This window comes from Salvia hispanica, chromosome 3 (assembly GCF_023119035.1).
Source record: "Salvia hispanica cultivar TCC Black 2014 chromosome 3, UniMelb_Shisp_WGS_1.0, whole genome shotgun sequence".
Taxonomy (NCBI): Eukaryota; Viridiplantae; Streptophyta; class Magnoliopsida; order Lamiales; family Lamiaceae; genus Salvia; species Salvia hispanica.
In genome coordinates this window covers 2777748-2796958 of record NC_062967.1, presented here as the reverse complement: position 1 = coordinate 2796958, position 19211 = coordinate 2777748, and the positions used below count along the sequence as shown (strand labels likewise).

Below are 19211 nucleotides of genomic sequence, written 5' to 3'. Positions count from 1 at the left end.
GTCGAAAATATAACGGATATGTAGATAAAATTCAGTTGTTTCTGTTTTAACATGAAAACAAGTTGGTTCACCTTCTATTTTTATCTGTAAAAAGATGAATCTTGGAGTATTTTCTACTGATAATATTTCAGTAATTTTTTACTTTCACTTTATTAATTTTATAATAATATTCCAAGTACGATAGAAATAGAATTAAATCCTCTAAGAGCATCTCCACCGGCGGACGTCCCGGTCAGACGTCGTGGAAGTCCGACCGGGCGTCCGCCATTGTGAAGGAAAAGGTCGGACACGGACTTCCCGTGACTCGTGAGGATGTCGGATATCCTCGGATATCCGCGCGATGTCCGACCGAACGTCCGCCATTATGGCGTCAGTCGGACGTCACGGTCCGACATCCGAGTTAAAATTCAATTTTTTTTTAAAACTCTATAAATACGGCTCGTTGAACTTCATTTAATTCTGTAAATTGAATAATTTTGAATTTAATTACGGGAAGTCCTAGTGCAGGGGAAGTCTTAGTGATGTGGCAGTGGTATGGGAAGTCCTAGTGATGACGTGACAGGAAATTTTTGTGGGAAGTCTTAGTGGAAAGTCCGCAACCGGAGATGCTCTGAGGAGATGCTCTGATGTATGTAATAATTCAGCATATAATAATCGTTTCTTAATTGTATAATAATGATTCCTTCCTTCCTTTAAAACTAGCACAGCACATTAAAACGCTACGTGTATATTGTAGCACAGGCAAACGACACGTTTATAATTTGCATGCACCTCCATCAAATTCAACTCTACTTCTTCTTTACCAAATGCAAATTTCACACAACATTCACAATTAACCTAATTTTAATATGGCAGGAAATGAGGAATGGAGAAAAAACGCAGACACGCACAAGATGAGTCCGGAGGAAGTGAGGAGGTCAGGTGTGGAGGCCTCAAAGCGGCCGCCGGGATCGGGACACCACCCCGGCGAGGTCCTCCACCAGCGCCGGAGCTTGCCCTTCGGCCCTATGTACATCATCCTCGCCGGCTCCGCCCTCGCTGCTAGCGTTTGGTACTTCACCTTGTACGCCAAGAAGAAACCCGAGGCCACCGCTGCTGACGTGGCTAAAGTTGCCGCCGGCGTGGCTGAGCCGGAGGACACGAAGCCTCGCAACTGAGTTTAAATGTTTAAATTTGTGTATCTTTTGCTTCTTTCACTCGTTTATTTTCGTTTTAAATTTTTAATACTTCTGAAAACGTTTCTAATTGATGCGTTTTGCCTCATACTACAAGTTTTATTTATATAATGTGTGAGATATAGGACTAATAATTTAACTTACATAAATACTACTACCATTTTTCTTTGTCAATGCTTTATCTATACACAGAGTTCAAATCTAATACACTTGACTCGTTCACTTCTAACTAAAAATATGAAGATATTTCTAGTAAAAATATCAAGAGTCAAAAAATATCAAGATATTATCACTATCACAATTAATAATGTGGATCTTACAATCTACTAATGATTTTTTTCCATCTTTCTCTTATTTTATCAATTATATATTAAAACTGCTGTCGTCTACAAATTTGTATATTCTTTTTAAGAAAGGAGCAAAAGGAGCAAGTATATTATAAGAGCTACTAATTTTTTGGATTGTTTCCATATTTCACGATAGTGCCTATTTTTTTAATAAATAAATGAATGTATTTAGTTTAACCCTTTAAAACGCGGGATCTTCAGTAATTTGACTAGTTAAAGAATCATTAGTAGAATGCATTATTTGTACTGTCATTTGATATCAATGTTACAAGCAACATTTATATGATGATTACATATATACGGTTACCATTTACATAATTTATTTGACTAATTTTAGTTGCAAGCAGTGACATTTATACGATGATACATATATACAGTTACCATTTACATAATTTATTTATTTGACTAATTTTAGTTGAATTATTCAATAATCATGCATATCTTAGTATCTGTATAAAGTGTAATACTAATACGGTTATACCGTCAACTCGCAGTGGCGAACTCAGAAATGCACGGGAGTAGGGGCTAAATTCTCAAATTTTACTTTAAAAATAAATTTGTAGGTATATATTATTAATAGGAACTTTTATATAATAATATGTATAGAATATGAATAAATTTTAGAACTTTATAATAGTAAATAATTAAAAAATTGAATTCATTAGGGGCTAAAGCCCCTACCCTATTAAGTGTAGGTCTGCCCGTGCCGCCAAGTAAGAATTTGAGTTATAACTCGGCCAATTAAATTAAAAACAAATAATATAGTAATGGTAAAACTAACATCTAAATTAACCCAAAAGGAGGAACAATTTATTGAAGAGTGAGGTGGAGGATCAATTAAAATCTAGTAATTTGCAAATCTAATTTAACCCAAAAGCAGAAACAATTTATAAAAGAGGTTAGGTGGAAGATCAATCAATTAATGGAGTATTAATATTAATGATTAAAGTAGTAATCTTGAAGTGAAGGTAGAACTAACTAAGCAACCGACAATCTTAAAATACACACGAGTGATCAGATCCTCCCCATTTCTCTCTGGATCTGGAAGCACAGAGTATCTGCTTCATTCCACCATGGGAAGAGCTGCTGTTGGATCTCATGCAATGCGTGCTGTTTTCCTCTTCCCAGCCTTGTGCATTCTTCTCCTTTCCCACAACGCATTCAGCTTCTATCTCCCGGGTGTTGCCCCCCAAGATTTTCAAAAGGTTCAATCTTTCTTAAAACCCTTGATTTTCTGGCTTAACTTTCATTTGGGTTTGTTCATTTCTTGATATTTGTTATGTTGACTGTCTTTGCTATTGTGTGGTTAAAGTTTAAATTTTGATGTATGTTTTGATTTGGGGAAAAATTGTATAGGAGAGGATAGTTGATAACAGTAGCCATTTGTTTGTTTTGGTCTTGTTGGAGATAGAGAGTTTCATGGATTGTTGGACTTAAATTAAGCAATGGAGAGTGGAGACATAGTTTTTAAGCTTATTGTCAGAAACAAAAATGTTGTTGTGGAGTGCAGTTTTGAATGATCTGAAGGATGTAGAGTATTATAGGTATAGTAATGCAATTTATTTGACTGTAGAAGGAGATCTTTAGGGATTTACAGGAGATTGATGGACACAATTAATGAACAAATACAGGCGGTCTTCGACTATGCCTAAATTTAAACTGTTAGTGATTCTTACCATCAAGCTCCTGTGTATGATTGGATGAAAATTGAACAGTTGATGATGAAGGGAAGGGTGCTTCACAGTCTTAATTATCATTTCTTGGTTAAGATGAGGGATTATAGTGTAATGTTGTGGCATGTAGATTGCATTACCTGCGAAAAAAATCATGCAGAGGGCATTATTGCAGGCAGATTGTGTATGTTCGCCTTGTGAAATATTCTTGTCTATTTCTCAAGTTTTAAAAAGTTAGCGTTACTGACATGAAACCTTTCTCTCTGTTGGTTGTGATCATTGAAATCCACATCCCTTGGTCTTTGATGCTATACTTTTTTTCACTCAAGGGAGAGAGTTGATCCCTAGACTCTTTGTTACAAGACATCAGGTTGCACCATTTGGTGTCCTTGATGCTACATTGGTACATATGAAATTTGAAATTTTTGGTGTTGGCTTATTTGTAGCCTTCAAAATTGTTCCTAAGTTTATGTAGTCCATTTGTAGAAATTTCTAATTGATCTTGGACAATACTAATATCCTTTTACTGACCTTTTTCTGTTTCTTGAATCGAATGCAGGGTGATGCATTGAACGTGAAAGTAAACAAATTGACTTCTATAAAGACTCAGCTTCCTTACACCTACTATTCTCTTCCGTACTGTCACCCAAACAAGATAGTCGATAGCAGTGAAAATCTTGGAGAAGTACTTCGTGGTGATCGCATCGAGAACTCCCCCTATGTGGTCCGCCCTCTATCTTTATGCCCCAATGCGCTTTGACAGTTTCTCTTATTATTGACTTCTTGTTTAATGCTTTTGCTGCAGTTCAAGATGAGGGAACCACAAGTCTGCAATCTTGTTTGTCGAGTTACACTCGATGCCAAAAAAGCAAAGGCATTCAAAGAAAAAATTGAGGATGAATATCGTGTTAACATGTATGCCAAACGTTACAGTACATAAATTTCATTTTTCTGCGTCCTTTTTTTTAAAACATCACTTCCTTATTCAATGATTATGTTTTCTGGATGCAGGATCCTAGATAATCTCCCTTTGGTCGTTCCGATCCCAAGATCAGAACAAGAAGGTCCTCCTATCTACCAGCTCGGTCATCATGTTGGGCTGAAAGGGCAGTATGCCGGTGTAAGCTATTCAAATATAACCTTCAAATTTTACAATTAATTTGCAAGAGTTATTTTAGTCATCATTTTGTATTATACACAGAGCAAGGATGAAAAATACTTCATATACAATCACTTGAGCTTTACAGTCAAGTTTCACAAGGATGAGTTGACTGATTCAGCGAGGATTGTCGGTTTTGAGGTCGTACCATTTAGGTTGGTCATTTTCTGGTGTACTGTTATTTCAAGTGGTTTGTGTTCTTTTAGGCTAAAATATAATCCTAAGTTACTAAATTGCAAATAAACTTGCTGATTAATGTATTATGCTGTAGTGTCAAACACGAGTACGATGGAAAATGGGATGAGAATGCTCATCTCACTACATGTGATTCCCAAGCTAAGCGAACAGTTTCTTCTTCTAACTCTCCTCAAGAGGTTGATGATAAACAAGAAATCATTTTTACCTATGATGTCACATTTCAGGTAATGAGTCCAAATGCCTAATGTTCGCGTTACGCATACTCCTATGTCTTGGCTATCTTAGTGCTACTTTTGTCATTGTCACATCTACTTGTCCTGCCCGAATCAAATGTTGTGGAGAATCCTTTCCCACTGATCCATTGATCTGGTTTCAGGAGAGTGAGGTGAAGTGGGCATCGAGATGGGACACGTACCTTCTGATGACCGATGATCAAATCCATTGGTTTTCCATTGTCAACTCTCTCATGATCGTGCTCTTCCTCTCCGGCATGGTTGCAATGATAATGCTGCGAACGCTTTATCGAGACATCTCAAAGTACAACGAGCTCGAGACTCAGGAGGAGGCACAGGAAGAGACGGGTTGGAAATTGGTCCACACGGATGTGTTCAGGCCTCCGAGCAACTCGGACTTGTTATGTGTTTATGTCGGAACTGGTGTACAGTTTCTCGGGATGATGCTCGTCACCATGGTCTTCGCCGTCCTTGGATTCCTCTCGCCTTCGAACAGAGGCGGGCTCATGACAGCTATGTTGTTTCTTTGGGTTGTCATGGGACTCTTCGCCGGTTACTCTGCTGCCCGGCTTTACAAGATGTTCAAAGGAACGGAGTGGAAGAAAATCGCGCTCCAGACAGCTTTCTTGTTCCCGGGCCTCGTGTTTGGTGTGTTTTTCGTGCTCAATGCTCTCATCTGGGGTCAGAGATCTTCAGGTGCAGTGCCGTTCGGAACCATGTTTGCGTTGGTCTTCCTCTGGTTCGGGATCTCAGTCCCGCTCATCGTTGTGGGGAGCTACGTCGGGTTCAAGAAACCTGCCATCGAAAACCCGGTGAAGACGAATAAAATACCAAGACAGATCCCGGAGCAGCCGTGGTACATGAACCCTGTCTTCTCCATGCTGATCGGAGGCATCCTGCCGTTCGGAGCTGTCTTCATCGAGCTCTTCTTCATCCTGACCTCGATCTGGCTGAACCAGTTCTACTACATCTTCGGGTTCCTCTTCATCGTTTTCATCATCCTCATCATCACGTGTGCGGAGATAACGATCGTCCTCTGCTACTTCCAGCTGTGCAGCGAGGACTACCTCTGGTGGTGGAGGTCGTACCTGACGTCTGGATCCTCCGCGCTCTACCTCTTCCTCTACGCGACGTTCTACTTCTTCACGAAGCTCGAGATCACCAAGCCCGTCTCTGGCGCCCTCTACTTCGGGTACATGTTGATTGCGTCGTATGCGTTTTTCGTGCTCACCGGCACCATTGGCTTCTATGCGTGCTTCATCTTCACCAGGCTCATTTATTCTTCTGTCAAGATTGAGTGATTTTGATTAAGCCTGAGTTGTATACAAGGCTTTGTATTTTTCTTCTTTTTTTTGGAATTCTAATGTATAAGCTATTGTAAAATGTCATGTTTGTAATTCTTTTTAGCAAAGATGGAGAGCTTGTAAACTGGTCGATAATTAATTCTGGTTCGTGACACTTTTTAACAACTCACTTATAAATTACGAATATTATAATTGTTGTACTTCTCACATTCATTTGATATCAATTATTGAAATCTAATTAAGTGTAAATATCATAGTTTATACTAGTTTGTAGTTTGCATTTTATCATAAGGACCATGCACTTAAGATAGTTTTTTTTTATTCGAAGCCTATGTTTAGCCGATAACTAATCAAATTCTTTTGCATTCATCTAAATAAAATAGAGGTTACTTAGTCTCAGAAAGTAAATCCAAATGTTTAATCACGCTATAAGCACGGGCATCCATTTTCTTCGCATTTTTCATTCTAATTAAACTTCTTGATTATTTTACACTTCAATTTGATTTTTATCCTAGCTAGATTTATTAAGAAAATATTACATAAACTGATAATTGTTTATTAATATAATATTTTGGCTAAAGTGTCGAATATAAATTACAGTGATAGTCAAATTAAACATTAATTAAGGAGTAGGAAATTAATAAATAATGTAAGACCGACCATTTCTCTCCATCTTCTTGGACTCACAAAATTAAATTTGATGTCAGTACTCCCTCCGTCCGCGAATAGGAGTCCCAGTTGAGTTAGGTGCGGGTTTTAAAAAAAGTTTGAGCGTAATCATTTAAGTGTGTGATAGTGGAATGTGGGACCCATTTATATTATTATTTGCAATCAAAGTGGAGTAAAATTAATTGCAGCTTCTAAATTAAGGGAAAAGTGGGGTCTTTTTTTTATACTCCCAAGATAAAATGTCTAACCGGGACTCCTAATGGCGGACGGATGAAAATGGCCAACCGGGACTCCTATTCGCGGACGGAGGGAGTAATATTAATGCATGCATGGATGGTTCAGTTGTTTTTTTTTTTTTTTAAAACTTTTGTTACTCGCAAATTAACTTGATATATGAATTTGTCTTAAGTCCACAAAGACTTCTCAGATTAGCAACATTTAGTAGCCAGACGTAAAATTACATAACAAATTAACAATTAAGAATGAATGTTTGTATTGGTCTTCATTGGCTTGATCTCTTTTCATCCTTTAGGGGTGTTCGATTTGCAAGATCGAATTCCGAATTAAATATATAGTGTATGTGATTAATGAGATTCAATCCTACGACTCAACCCTAGCTAGATGGATAATCACGGGATAATTAGTCATAGTTAACCCGGCCCCTATAACTAAAATAATCTCACAACTCAATCTTAGATTGTATATTAATATTATTTTATCTAGGAAATCGAACATCACCTTAATGCTTAAGGTTTAGAAATATCACCACATTTAATATTTCATTGGATGTAAGCTATTTATTTCTGTTCAACTATAATGCTTAAGGTTTAGAAATATCACCACATTTAATATTTCATTGGATGTAAGCTATTTATTTCTGTTCAACTATTTTGAAGTTGAATGACTACGTATACCATTTAATATCAAGCAATTGTAAACACATGTATACAGTCAATTAGTTTATACTACCTCCGTTTCTTGAAAATTTGATACAATTTACTATTTTGGTCCGTCCCTGAAAATTTGATACACTTCATTTTTTACCATTTTTGGTAGTAGACCTCATATTCCACTAACTCATTCCTACTCATATTTTATTATAAAACTAATACTTTAAAAGTAGGACCCACATCCCACCAACTTTTTCAACTCACTTTTCATTACATTTTTTAAAACCCGTGTCGGATCAAAGTGTAACAAATTTTAGGGGACGGAGCTAGTAATTCATAAAACTAATAAGGTACACATTTTTTTGCCCCCAAGCATATATTGCTAGCTCCTATTCACTCGAGCTATTTCGTTAACGTGAGGTTATTAAAGTTTACAGGGACTAAGCACGGTCTCATTAGACATTTAAATGGTCCTTTTTTTTTTTTTTTTTTTTTTTTTTTTTTTTTTTTTTTTTATTGTTGAAATACGACCATCCATATATGGATATCTGAACAAATATTTCTTTTTTTGCTCATGATCCTACATCGGATGAGTGAGGAAAGTTGGATTAGTATATAAGTGCTATCCATCCCTAATTAATTTGAGACTTTTTGAGGTGATCTAAAAACAAATTCGTGCAGACTTAGCTCTATTCAAAGCGGACAATATCAAACTAATGTGCAATCCAACAACTAGTATCAGAGAGCCAAGGGGGTTTGCTCCACCCACAGTCTTCCACTATAAAAATATAATAATCAATAGTATAAATTAAGATTTATAGTATATGATTTATAATCAAGAAGCTGAGGCTTACTCTATTGTTAGAAACAAAGAAAAAAAAAGTAATGATTTTTCTATACATACTTTTCCAAAAATAAAAGTCGTTGCCCATTTTTTGGGAACCCACGTATTCAAAACAAGTTAGAAATAATAAACTAACATTAAATAAATTAAAGGAGAGAATTGATTGCAAAACCATATATATGGTCCTATGGACTCACGCGTTTCAAACATTTATATCATAAAATAATTTTCAACCAGAAATTGTCCATGTTAATTAACTTTTGGTACGACTAATTTGGAATATTGACGCATGTTGTGGAGTGTCGACGCGCATTGTATTGTCGCATGCTTGTGTTGACTTAGTGGTAGAGTGATTGGTGTCCGAAAATTAAAGGTTCGGGTTCGAATCCACCCTAACGCGGACTCAGACCTTACAATTCTACGCCATATCAACACACATTGCATGTTGATGTATAAAGATAATTGTTAAATATTATCCCAGACTAATTAACACAATATTTTTTCGATTATAACATAAACTATCTATCGACTTTAACCAATTGATACGATGCAAATCCATCACCAAACAAATTTTCATAATCCACGTCAAATTCCTTGCAATTTTATTTGGCCTTCAGGTATTCTAAATTTTACTTTGATTATAGTATAACTCTATAAGATACTCCCTTCGTCTCATTATTAAAATGGTCTGAATTTTGATCAGAGGAAATTAATTAATACAGGATCTCTCCGTGAACATTGAGATAATATAATTACTTTGTTAATTGGAAACGCATGGATAATTTAAAATCATGTGAATAAAAATGATAGAGATGGGAAGAAAAAGGTGGTCTTATTACATAGAGATGAAAAATCTGGCTATCGAAGTGACACGATATATATGGTATTGAGCATTTAATTTAATTTGACAATTAACCGGTCAATAATACTCCCTGTGTCCCACAAAGATTGTCCCATTTTTCCATTTTCGTCCGTCCCATAAAGTTTGTCCCATTTCACTTTTACCATTTTTGGTAGTGGACTTCATATTCCACTAACTCATTCCTACTCACATTTTATTATAAAACTAATACTTTAAAAGTAGGACTCACATCCCACCAACTTTTTCAACTCACTTTTTATTACATTTCTTAAAATCCGTGCTGGGTCAAAGTGAGATTATCTTTGTGGGACGGAGGGAGTAATAGGTACATATATGCGTGTGTATCGAATCATGGTACAAGTTTAGCTAGGCTACACATGCATGGACCCTCTTCTTTAAATACTCATAACCCTTTCATCACTTTTATCACAATAAAATATTTTAATCCCAATGTCGTCTTCACCATCTTCCGTGGAAAAGAAACACCAATCTCCAGTTGATGGAAGAATAATCACTATTCTGAGCATCGATGGAGGCGGCATTCGCGGCATCATCCCTGCCAAGATGCTTGAGTTCCTCGAATCCGAACTCCAGAAATTGGACGGCGAAGATGCTAGAATTGCAGACTACTTTGATGTAATCGCGGGGACGAGCACCGGAGGGCTCGTGACGGCCATGTTGACCGCTCCCGATGCTAACAATCGCCCTATCTATGCAGCTAAAGATATTGTTCCCTTTTATGTACAACATGGGCCTAAGATTTTCCCAAAGAGGTTTGTTTAAATTTAAATTGATGATGCATGAATTAGTATACTATGATACATAATATTAATATTAATCAGTGGTTGGTTTAGATGTGGATTGCTTGGATTGATGGCTGCATTATTAGGTCCCAAATACAATGGCAAGTATTTGAAAGATCTCATAAGGAAGTCTTTAGGGCAGACTCGTTTGCGTCACACCTTGACCAATGTTGTTGTCCCATCATTCGATATCAAGCATATGCAACCCACCATCTTCTCCTCCTACGAGGTCATCTCGCAATCTATCTCTTTGTTGTTTTTATATTCGTCATGAGAAATAAATTTATGTATGGCTGTAACAGGTGAAGAATCTGGGGTACAAGGACGTGCTACTGTCCGACATATGCATCGCCACCTCTGCTGCACCCACTTATTTTCCGCCCCATAGTTTCACAAACGCCGATGGTTCCGGCCGCTCTTGGGATTTCAATCTCATCGACGGTGGTGTCGCTGCCAACAACCCGGTTTATAGTCCCACACTTGAATTATATTGATCAGATGTTCGCGTGCAAATGAAACAAACAAATATTCAAGATCTTGCTAAAATTAGAACTGGAACCACTTTATAAATTTCCTCCTCGTCACTTGCATTCATCGTCCCTGATAAATATGAACTATTTTCTTTTTAGTCAGTCCCTAAAAATTATGAAATTTCTAACATAGGAAATATTTGAGTAACATATCCATACACTTATTTACAACTTATGCTAACTAAACACTACTAATAACACTCGTTCTACTACATTTATTCGTTCTCTCTCTTATTTTATTAATTTTGCATTAAAAATCTCTGCTCTGCCAAAAGTTCGTTTTTACAAAGGATGGAGGGAATATTAGTTAGACGGGCAGAAATAGAAAAAAAACAATCGACACAACTGTATATTTATATTGAAAATCACTATGTAAATCTCATGGCTACTCTTGTGTTCATCGACTGATTTTAAGATGGAAAAACGATATTCTTGCAGACGTTGGTGGCAGTAAGAGAAGTGACAAAAGAAGTGGTGAGCAGAAGCGAAGATTTCTTCCCGATTCAGACTCTGGAATGCGCAAAGCTGCTGGTGATATCGCTGGGCACGGGCTCTGCGAAGCAGGAGGAGAAATACACAGCGGAAATGGCGTCGAAATGGGGCGTGATGAGCTGGCTGCTTCATGGAAATTCCACACCAATAATCGATGTCTACAGCCAAGCCAGCACAGATGTGGTCGATTATTTCTTATCAGTTATATTTCAGGCTCAGACCTCTCAACAGAACTATCTCCGCATTCAGGTCAATATTATAAGTTCAAATTTTAGGTTAATTATTATTCGCAATGTTATTATATTAAGTCTTATAGACGCTAGAATTAGGGTTTGTCAACTGTAATTATGGTTGTTATCCTAATTTATTTTGTAATCTCTTTATAACAAACATTTCTCTAGTGTATGATTTGGTTGTCACAGTTTTTTCCGATCTTAGCTTTGTTTCTTTTATTGCTTTTGTTGTATGGTGTCGTTTTATAACATGTAACACATATTTATATAATAATTGTACAGGCTGAAAATTTAACCGGAGATAGCTCGTCGGTGGACGTCACGACGGATGAGAATCTGAATGATCTGGTCAAAATCGGGGAATATTTGTTGCGGTCTCCTTTATCAAGTGTTAATCTGCAAACAGGGATTTTTGAGCCTGTTGTTGCTGGTGGAGGCACAAATAAGGACGCTTTGACTAAGTAATTAATTTACATAATTTTTCTGTTTTTTTCAATAAAATAAATATAGTTTCTTTTTGTTTTTGTTTTTCTAACTATTTCGTATGATTATTTACTGCAGATTTGCAAAAATGCTCTCTGATGAACAGAAATTCCGGCAGTCAAAATCACAGCACAGGAACTAGAAGGGACCTCGTAATTACTATGTATTCAAATAGTCTTAGTGTGCAAATTGGGAGTTTAAACTATTTTGCTATGGGTTTATTTAGTTTTTTTAAGACGCTTATATCCGAATAAAATGTATTTTTACTGATGCTATAAAAATAATGTCGGGTTCTCTTCTTATTTCTTTTCCGAATCATAAAGTCGAATCAAGCAGGTGGGAAGGGATGTCAATCGGGCTAACCCGTTCGGGTTCGGACCAGCCCACTCGGGTCGCCGGGCTATTTGGGTGCGGGCCATTCGGGTTTTGGATTTTTCGGGTTATAAATTTTCAACCCTAGCCCTAACCCGTCGGGTTTTGGGCTAACCCATCGGGCTATTCAGGCCTAAAAGTTTTTGAAAATAATCTCTTGTATCAAAATTTTCTTCTATAAAATGATTTTAAATTTTAGATACTTTTTTCTTTTTAGTTTAGAATCATATAAAATCTTCAAATTTTCATAGTTTTCTTCAATAATACTTGAAAAAAAGCCTTTCATCTCGATCAACTACAGTATAAATTAAAGCTTGTGTTCGTATCATTATTATGGCATTGTTCGTAACTAATTCTTTATGAAAATTAAAAATCATATCTTACATGAATCATTATTAAAATGATAAATATATTAAGATTTTGATGGGTTAGTTCTTAATTTTGTCTTGATTGACTTTGGTGTTGGTAAGACACTAGTGGCAGATGATGGGACGGTGCAATAATGAGTTGAAATGGTACTTAATAAAACTAATGATTGTGTAGAATGAAGATTGAATAAAACTAATGATTGTGTAGAATGAAGATTGAATATTCAAATATATAAAAAACCCCTAAAACTTAATATTTTATAATTAAAACTCACAACCCATCGGGCCGACCCGAAACTCGTTCGGGCCAACCCATTTAATCCGCCAACCCGTTTAGCCCGTTTTGTATTCGGGTAATAAAATTACAGCCCTAACCTGCTCATATTACCGGGTTGTTCGGGCCGGCTCACGGGTTTCGGATTAAATTGACATCCCTATACTATATGAGAGGTCTTAATTATTGAGAAATAAAACCACAATTTTATTCTCATACCAATGCGTTCTCAAAACCCTAGAACTCCAACTAGGGTTGGCTATCTTTCCTTCCATAATTTTCTATCGTTTAGTGGCTGGTGCTCAATCGCGTTATATATATATACAGTTGTTTACTATAAAAATAGAAATATTGTAAATGAATAAAATTTTTATAATTTGATCAATTAATTTTTAGTAAATCCTAGATTTGCTCTTCCCATGGTGGACTGAAGCAGATACTCTGTGCTTTCAGATCCAGAGAGATAGAGAGAGATGGAGATCAGATCGTATTTTAAGATTGTTGTCGAAATCAATGATTAATCATTACTGATTAATATTAATATTTTTTAATTGATCTTCCATCAGTCTATTTGGTAAATGGACGAAGATCCACAAGGCTTATTGGGCTTTCCTTATCCACAATATAGGCCCAATTTACTCCCATCATACGATCTACTAATATATACTTACATGGGATTTTAATAGGCATGTCCGCATCACCGCATGTGCATGTATTATACCAATTTATTATTTTTAATTCTTTTTGTACACAATTGGACACGTAGTTTTTAGGAAATAAAAAAAGAAATATTTAACTTTGAATGAGACGGACGATCGAAATAATACTCGCTCTGTCCTATTATAAGTGAGACGCATTCTTCTTTGGGCCGTTCCACTATAAGTGCGACATTTCATTTTTTTAGAAAAAAACAACAGTACTATATTTTTCTTACTAATTTATCTTCTCTCATACTTTTTCTCTTTACTTTTTCTCAATCCTAAAAATTTATTTCCAAAACAAATGTCTCACATAAAATAGGACGAAGAGAGTATTACAAAATGAAAATAGAGGTGCATAAGCTCATTATCCCACCGGGGCAAACAAAAATTGCGTAAATCCAGATTAATCATACCTTAAAATTAAGAACTTATTGTATTTTGGGCAACCGAATAACATGTAGCAAACCTAACACCATCATGGGTGTTGGTATCTCGACTACTAGCGTGTGTTGTTCAATTTCAAAATCAAACTCTATATCAAATTAATTACCTCACCAACCACTAAATTAATCATCCAGATTATGATGGACATTAATCGGCCTAAACCACACACAAATAGGGTAAGGACCATGGACTTTAAGATAATTTTTTATTTAAGTAGTCGAACTGTCGAAGCCTATCTCTTTCCGATAATTAATCAAATTCTTTTACATTCATCTAAACAAAATAGGTCTCAAAAATCAAAACCAAATGTTTAATCACTAACTAGCACGGACATCCGTTTTCTTGGCATTTTTCATTCTAATCTTCATCCACTTAAAAACCTATATATTTTTCTACGTGTAAAACCGACTTTTATAATTTCTTGCTTATTGTGGATTCTTTTATTTTTCTCAATTATTTTACAGTTGAATTTGATTTTATCCTAGATTTATTAAAAATATTTATAAACTAGTAATTTTTTTTATTAATACTACTATTATATTTTGGCCAAGTAAATTACTTAGTCAAATTATATCGAAAGTAGAAAAAATGTAATACCGACCATTTCTCTGCTTGATCTTAGACTAACCAAATTAAATTTAAAGTTTGAAATATTAATGCATGGATCGTACAGTTTGTTGAATAACAACGATGTTTCTAGAGATTAAATCAATAATCTCAACTACAACCTTTGAATTATTATTTATTTAACTTTTTAGATTGCACACGCAAAAACTAACTAGAAATATGATTTTGTCCAAGTACACAAAGAAATTCACAGAGCTGGTATATGATCAAAGCCAGACGTACATATGTTAGACTCCCTCCATTATTATAAAATATAGACTAGTTTTACTATATTGGGTCGACACTTAAAATTAGACAAAGTCTGATCATGAAAAGTTTTTAACCAATTACACATCACTAGTAATGTGGACCACACAATTTACTAACACTACTTTCACTGCCTTTTTCTTATCTCTCTCTTATTTTTTCTTATCTCTTTTTTTCTTTACTAATTACACATTAAAGACCGTGTCATTTATTTATATTTTTTAAGGACGGGAGAGTATTAAGAATCAATATTTATATTGGTCTTAATTGGGTTAATCTCTTTTCATCACCACATTTCACAATAATAATTAATTATTTAAAACTACTTAACATTTCATCAAACGTAACCTAATTCCGTCCAACTATTTTTAATTAGTCAAAACTATTTAACATTTCACCAAACGTAACCTATTTCAGTCCAACTATTTTTAAGTTGAATGATTACACCATTCAATTTCAAGTAATTTTCAACACATATACAGTTAATAAAATCATACTACTAACATTAGATTAATAAGGTATTTTAGCCCCCAACCAAGCATTGATATCTCCTATCCCCTTGTGCTATTTTGTTGGTTGTTAAATTTTACTGGGCTAAGCATGGTCTCAATCATTGAAGTGTAGTAAAAATTTAAGTCAGTCTATTTTTACTTCGTATTTTCGATATATGACCATCCATATTTAAATACCTAAACAAAGATTTGCACACAAATTCTTATTGCAATATTGCTAATGTATAACAACTTGTTGCATGGATATATTAACTCAAAATCAATCTTCCACTATAAAAATAGATGTTGACATTCTTAGGCGAAAATATTAACTAATGTGTTTTAACATTTAAAGTCAATAGTTTAACAACTCAACATGCAAGGGATGAAGGGAATAAGCAAATTAAAGTGATAAGGGATGTACGTACGTATCTATCATATTTGAATCACGTTTTTTTTTTAAATAAATTTATAAAACTACCTTATGTAATTTCCACATTTGCGTATTAATAAATTCATAAATCTGATCACTATGTAGAATAAACGCCCGAACCTGTTTTTAAATAATTTAACATGAGAATGAGATAATTATTTATGATTACGTTAGGTCTTATATACGAAAATTGACTTCTAGAAAAATTTTGCTATTTTAGTTTTAGTGATAAATGTACATAATTGTACGTACATGATCGAACTTTTTTTTTAACATGTTATACTGAAAATCGATTTTTAAACATTAACTGATATAAAATAAATTTCATACTAATCATTTTGCAACACTTCGAAAAATAATTTTCAACTGAAATTGCCCATGCTAATTAATTTTTGGCTCAATCGAGTTTGACTAATTTGGAATTACTAAGCATGTAAGCTCACTATATCACAAGACAACACAAACTTCTTCTTTTTTCGTGTGGGTGAGTTGACCTAGTGGTAGAGTAATACTTAAAAATTAAAATCAAAGGTCTCGTGTTCGAGTCTACTGTAATACGAACTTACACACCTTACTATAGACACTTCATGATTTGTATATGCTGTATTAATTAATGTATAAAATATAAACTTTAAAAATGGGATGAATTTTGATCAGATGATATTCGTATAGTAACTCTTTATGAATCAAGTACACTGAGATAATACAATTATTTTTTAATTGGAAAAACATGAATAATTTAAAATCATATTACAAACTTACAAAAAAAAAATTGTGAATTATAAAAATGATAGTTAGCTGCGAGTACAATTTTTAGAGAAGAAAAAGCTGGTTCAAGAGATCAATTACTACTAATTAGAGATGAAAAAGCTGGTTAACATGATCTGGCCTCATTCATTTAATTTAATTTGACAATTAACGAGTACTATAATGATAACTTATAGCACCAATTTTACACAATCAAGCTACTAAAGCTTTCTAAATAATAGGTACATATATATGCGTGCGAATTGAAGCATGGTGTACAAGTTTAGGCTGTACATGCATGGACCCATTTCTTTAAATACTCTTAACCCTTTCATCATTTTCATTGCACTACAACATTATAATTCCAATGCCATCATCATCTTCACCTTCCTCAAAGAATAAGCTCCGATCTCCGGTGCTTGATGGAAAACTAGTCACAATTCTTAGCATCGATGGAGGTGGAATTCGCGGAATTATCCCTGCCAAGATTCTTGAATTCCTTGAATCCGAACTCCAGAAATTGGACGGCGAAGATGCTAGAATTGCAGACTACTTTGATGTAATTGCAGGGACGAGCACCGGAGGGCTGGTGACGGCCATGCTGACCGCTCCCGATGCTAATAATCGCCCTATTTACGCAGCTAAAGATATTGCTCCATTTTATGTAGAACATGGACCTAAGATTTTCCAACAGAGGTTTGTTACTTTTATTTTTGTTGAGTTGATGCATGTGAATTAGTTGTAAGATTTGATACATTGATATCAATTATCAGTGGTTGTTGTGGATGTGGATTGCTTGGATGGATGGCTGCATTAGTAGGTCCCAAATATGATGGCAATTATTTGCATGAGCTCATAAGGGAGATTTTAGGGCAGACTAGGTTGCATCACACGTTAACAAATGTTGTTGTCCCAACATTTGATATCAAGGTTATGCAGCCGACCATCTTCTCCTCCTACGAGGTCTCTCGCAATCTATCCCTTTGTTGTTTATACAGTCGTTGCATTGGACAATTGATTTATGTACGGATGCAACAGGTGAAGTATCGGGGTTACAAGGACGCGCTACTATCCGACATATGCATCGCCACCTCTGCCGCGCCCACTTATTTTCCACCACATAGTTTTACAAACGCTGACGACTCTGGCCAGTCTTGGGATTTCAATCTCATCGATGGTGGCGTCGCTGCCAACAACCCGGTACACACTCCCACACTTGAATTATACTAATCATACGTTTGCAAATGAAACAAACAATTAAATATTCAACATTGAGTTTAAAAACAGAACTTGAACTACTATACAAGTCTTACTCTATCACGAATTAGCTTTAAGATAGAACCTTATAGAATTTTATCATGATATCAGATCGCCAACTATGGGCTAAAATATTAACTGGCCCACCAATATAGATAGGCCGAAACGAAAAAAATGACTGAAACGACCGTATTCTTGTAGACATTGGTGGCAGTGAGAGAAGTGACAAAAGAAGTATTTAGCAGAAGCGAAGATTTCTTCCCGATTCAGGCTATGGAATGCGCAAAGTTGCTGGTGATATCGCTAGGCACAGGCTCTGCGAAGCGGGAGGAGAAATATACGGCAGAAATGGCATCGAAATGGGGCGTGTTGAGCTGGCTCTTTAATGGAAATTCCACACCAATAATCGATATCTACAATCACGCTAGCACAGATATGGTCGATTATTTCTTATCAGCAATATATGAGGCTCAGACTTCTCAACAAAATTATCTACGCATTCAGGTCAATATTTTTAGTTCAAAATTCTGATAACTTATTATTCCCAAAGTTATTATATTAAGTCTTAGAGACAATTAAATTATGTATTTAATTCCTATTATAGACGCTAGAATTAGGGTTTGTCCATTGTCAATAATATGGTTGGTATCCTAATTTATTTTGTAATCTCTTTAAGAAATTCTCTAGTGTACGTAATTTGGTTGTCACAGTTTTTTCAATCTTAGATTTTGTTTCTTTTATTGCTTTTGTTGTATGCGTCATTTAAAACATGTAACACAAATTTATATAATAATTGTACAGGCTGAAAATTTAACTGGAGATAGGTCGTCGGTGGATGTCACGACGGATGAGAATCTAAATGCTCTGGTCGATATCGGAGAATGTTTGCTGCACTCTCCCTTTTCAAGAGCTAATCTGCAAACAGGAAATTTTGAGCCTGTTGTTGGCGGAGGCACAAATCAGGACGTTTTGATTAAGTAGTTAATTTACTTAATTTTTTTTATAGTTTTAATTAATAACATGTAGTAATCTCTCATTTTTTTTTTGCTTTTTACATGTGAATATTTACTGCAGGTTTGCAAAAATGCTCTCTGATGAACAAAAATTCCGACAGTCGAAATCTCAACACAAGAACTAGAAGGGGCCTCGTAATTAATAAGTATATTGTGGATAATATGTAATGTAAATAGTATTGGTTGGGAAATTAGGACTTTAAACTATTTTGCTCTGGAATTTATTTAATTTTATTTAGGACGCATTTGGTATGGGCTAAATACATAGGAATAATTATTAGACATGTACTACTACTATTTAGACCTTCATAAAGATAAGTTGTCACATTCAATATTGACTATC

General features: G+C 35.2%; 4 protein-coding genes across 5 annotated transcripts; all 4 read left to right on the top strand.

The window, feature by feature from the left end:
- The first annotated feature begins 789 nt into the window (after positions 1 to 789).
- Positions 790 to 1263, top strand: LOC125211136. The gene has a single exon (XM_048110840.1). It carries the CDS (start codon positions 849 to 851, stop codon positions 1155 to 1157), a length of 309 nt encoding a protein of 102 aa, XP_047966797.1. The 5' UTR covers positions 790 to 848; the 3' UTR covers positions 1158 to 1263.
- A 1020-nt stretch (positions 1264 to 2283) lies between these two features.
- Positions 2284 to 6243, top strand: LOC125211134 (transmembrane 9 superfamily member 8-like). The gene is made up of 7 exons (XM_048110838.1): positions 2284 to 2727; positions 3755 to 3919; positions 4001 to 4110; positions 4207 to 4315; positions 4397 to 4509; positions 4626 to 4776; positions 4929 to 6243. Exons 1-7 carry the CDS (start codon positions 2596 to 2598, stop codon positions 6084 to 6086), a joined length of 1938 nt encoding a protein of 645 aa, XP_047966795.1. The 5' UTR covers positions 2284 to 2595; the 3' UTR covers positions 6087 to 6243.
- Positions 6244 to 9799: 3556 nt separating this feature from the next.
- On the top strand, positions 9800 to 12197 carry LOC125216812 (patatin-like protein 2). Its single transcript, XM_048118585.1, has 6 exons — positions 9800 to 10127; positions 10209 to 10386; positions 10460 to 10621; positions 11126 to 11428; positions 11695 to 11873; positions 11974 to 12197. Exons 1-6 carry the CDS (start codon positions 9805 to 9807, stop codon positions 12035 to 12037), a joined length of 1209 nt encoding a protein of 402 aa, XP_047974542.1. The 5' UTR covers positions 9800 to 9804; the 3' UTR covers positions 12038 to 12197.
- A 4764-nt stretch (positions 12198 to 16961) lies between these two features.
- Positions 16962 to 19206, top strand: LOC125215563 (patatin-like protein 2). 2 transcript variants are annotated; one of them, XM_048117013.1, is made up of 6 exons: positions 16962 to 17294; positions 17372 to 17561; positions 17637 to 17798; positions 18057 to 18359; positions 18657 to 18832; positions 18930 to 19206. In XM_048117013.1, the coding sequence occupies exons 1-6, from the start codon at positions 16966 to 16968 to the stop codon at positions 18991 to 18993; spliced, it is 1224 nt and encodes a 407-aa protein (XP_047972970.1). In that variant the 5' UTR covers positions 16962 to 16965; the 3' UTR covers positions 18994 to 19206. The 2 variants fall into 2 exon arrangements, with proteins under 2 accessions (XP_047972970.1, XP_047972969.1); XM_048117012.1 differs by having other exon boundaries at positions 17372 to 17798.
- The last annotated feature ends 5 nt before the right edge of the window (positions 19207 to 19211 follow it).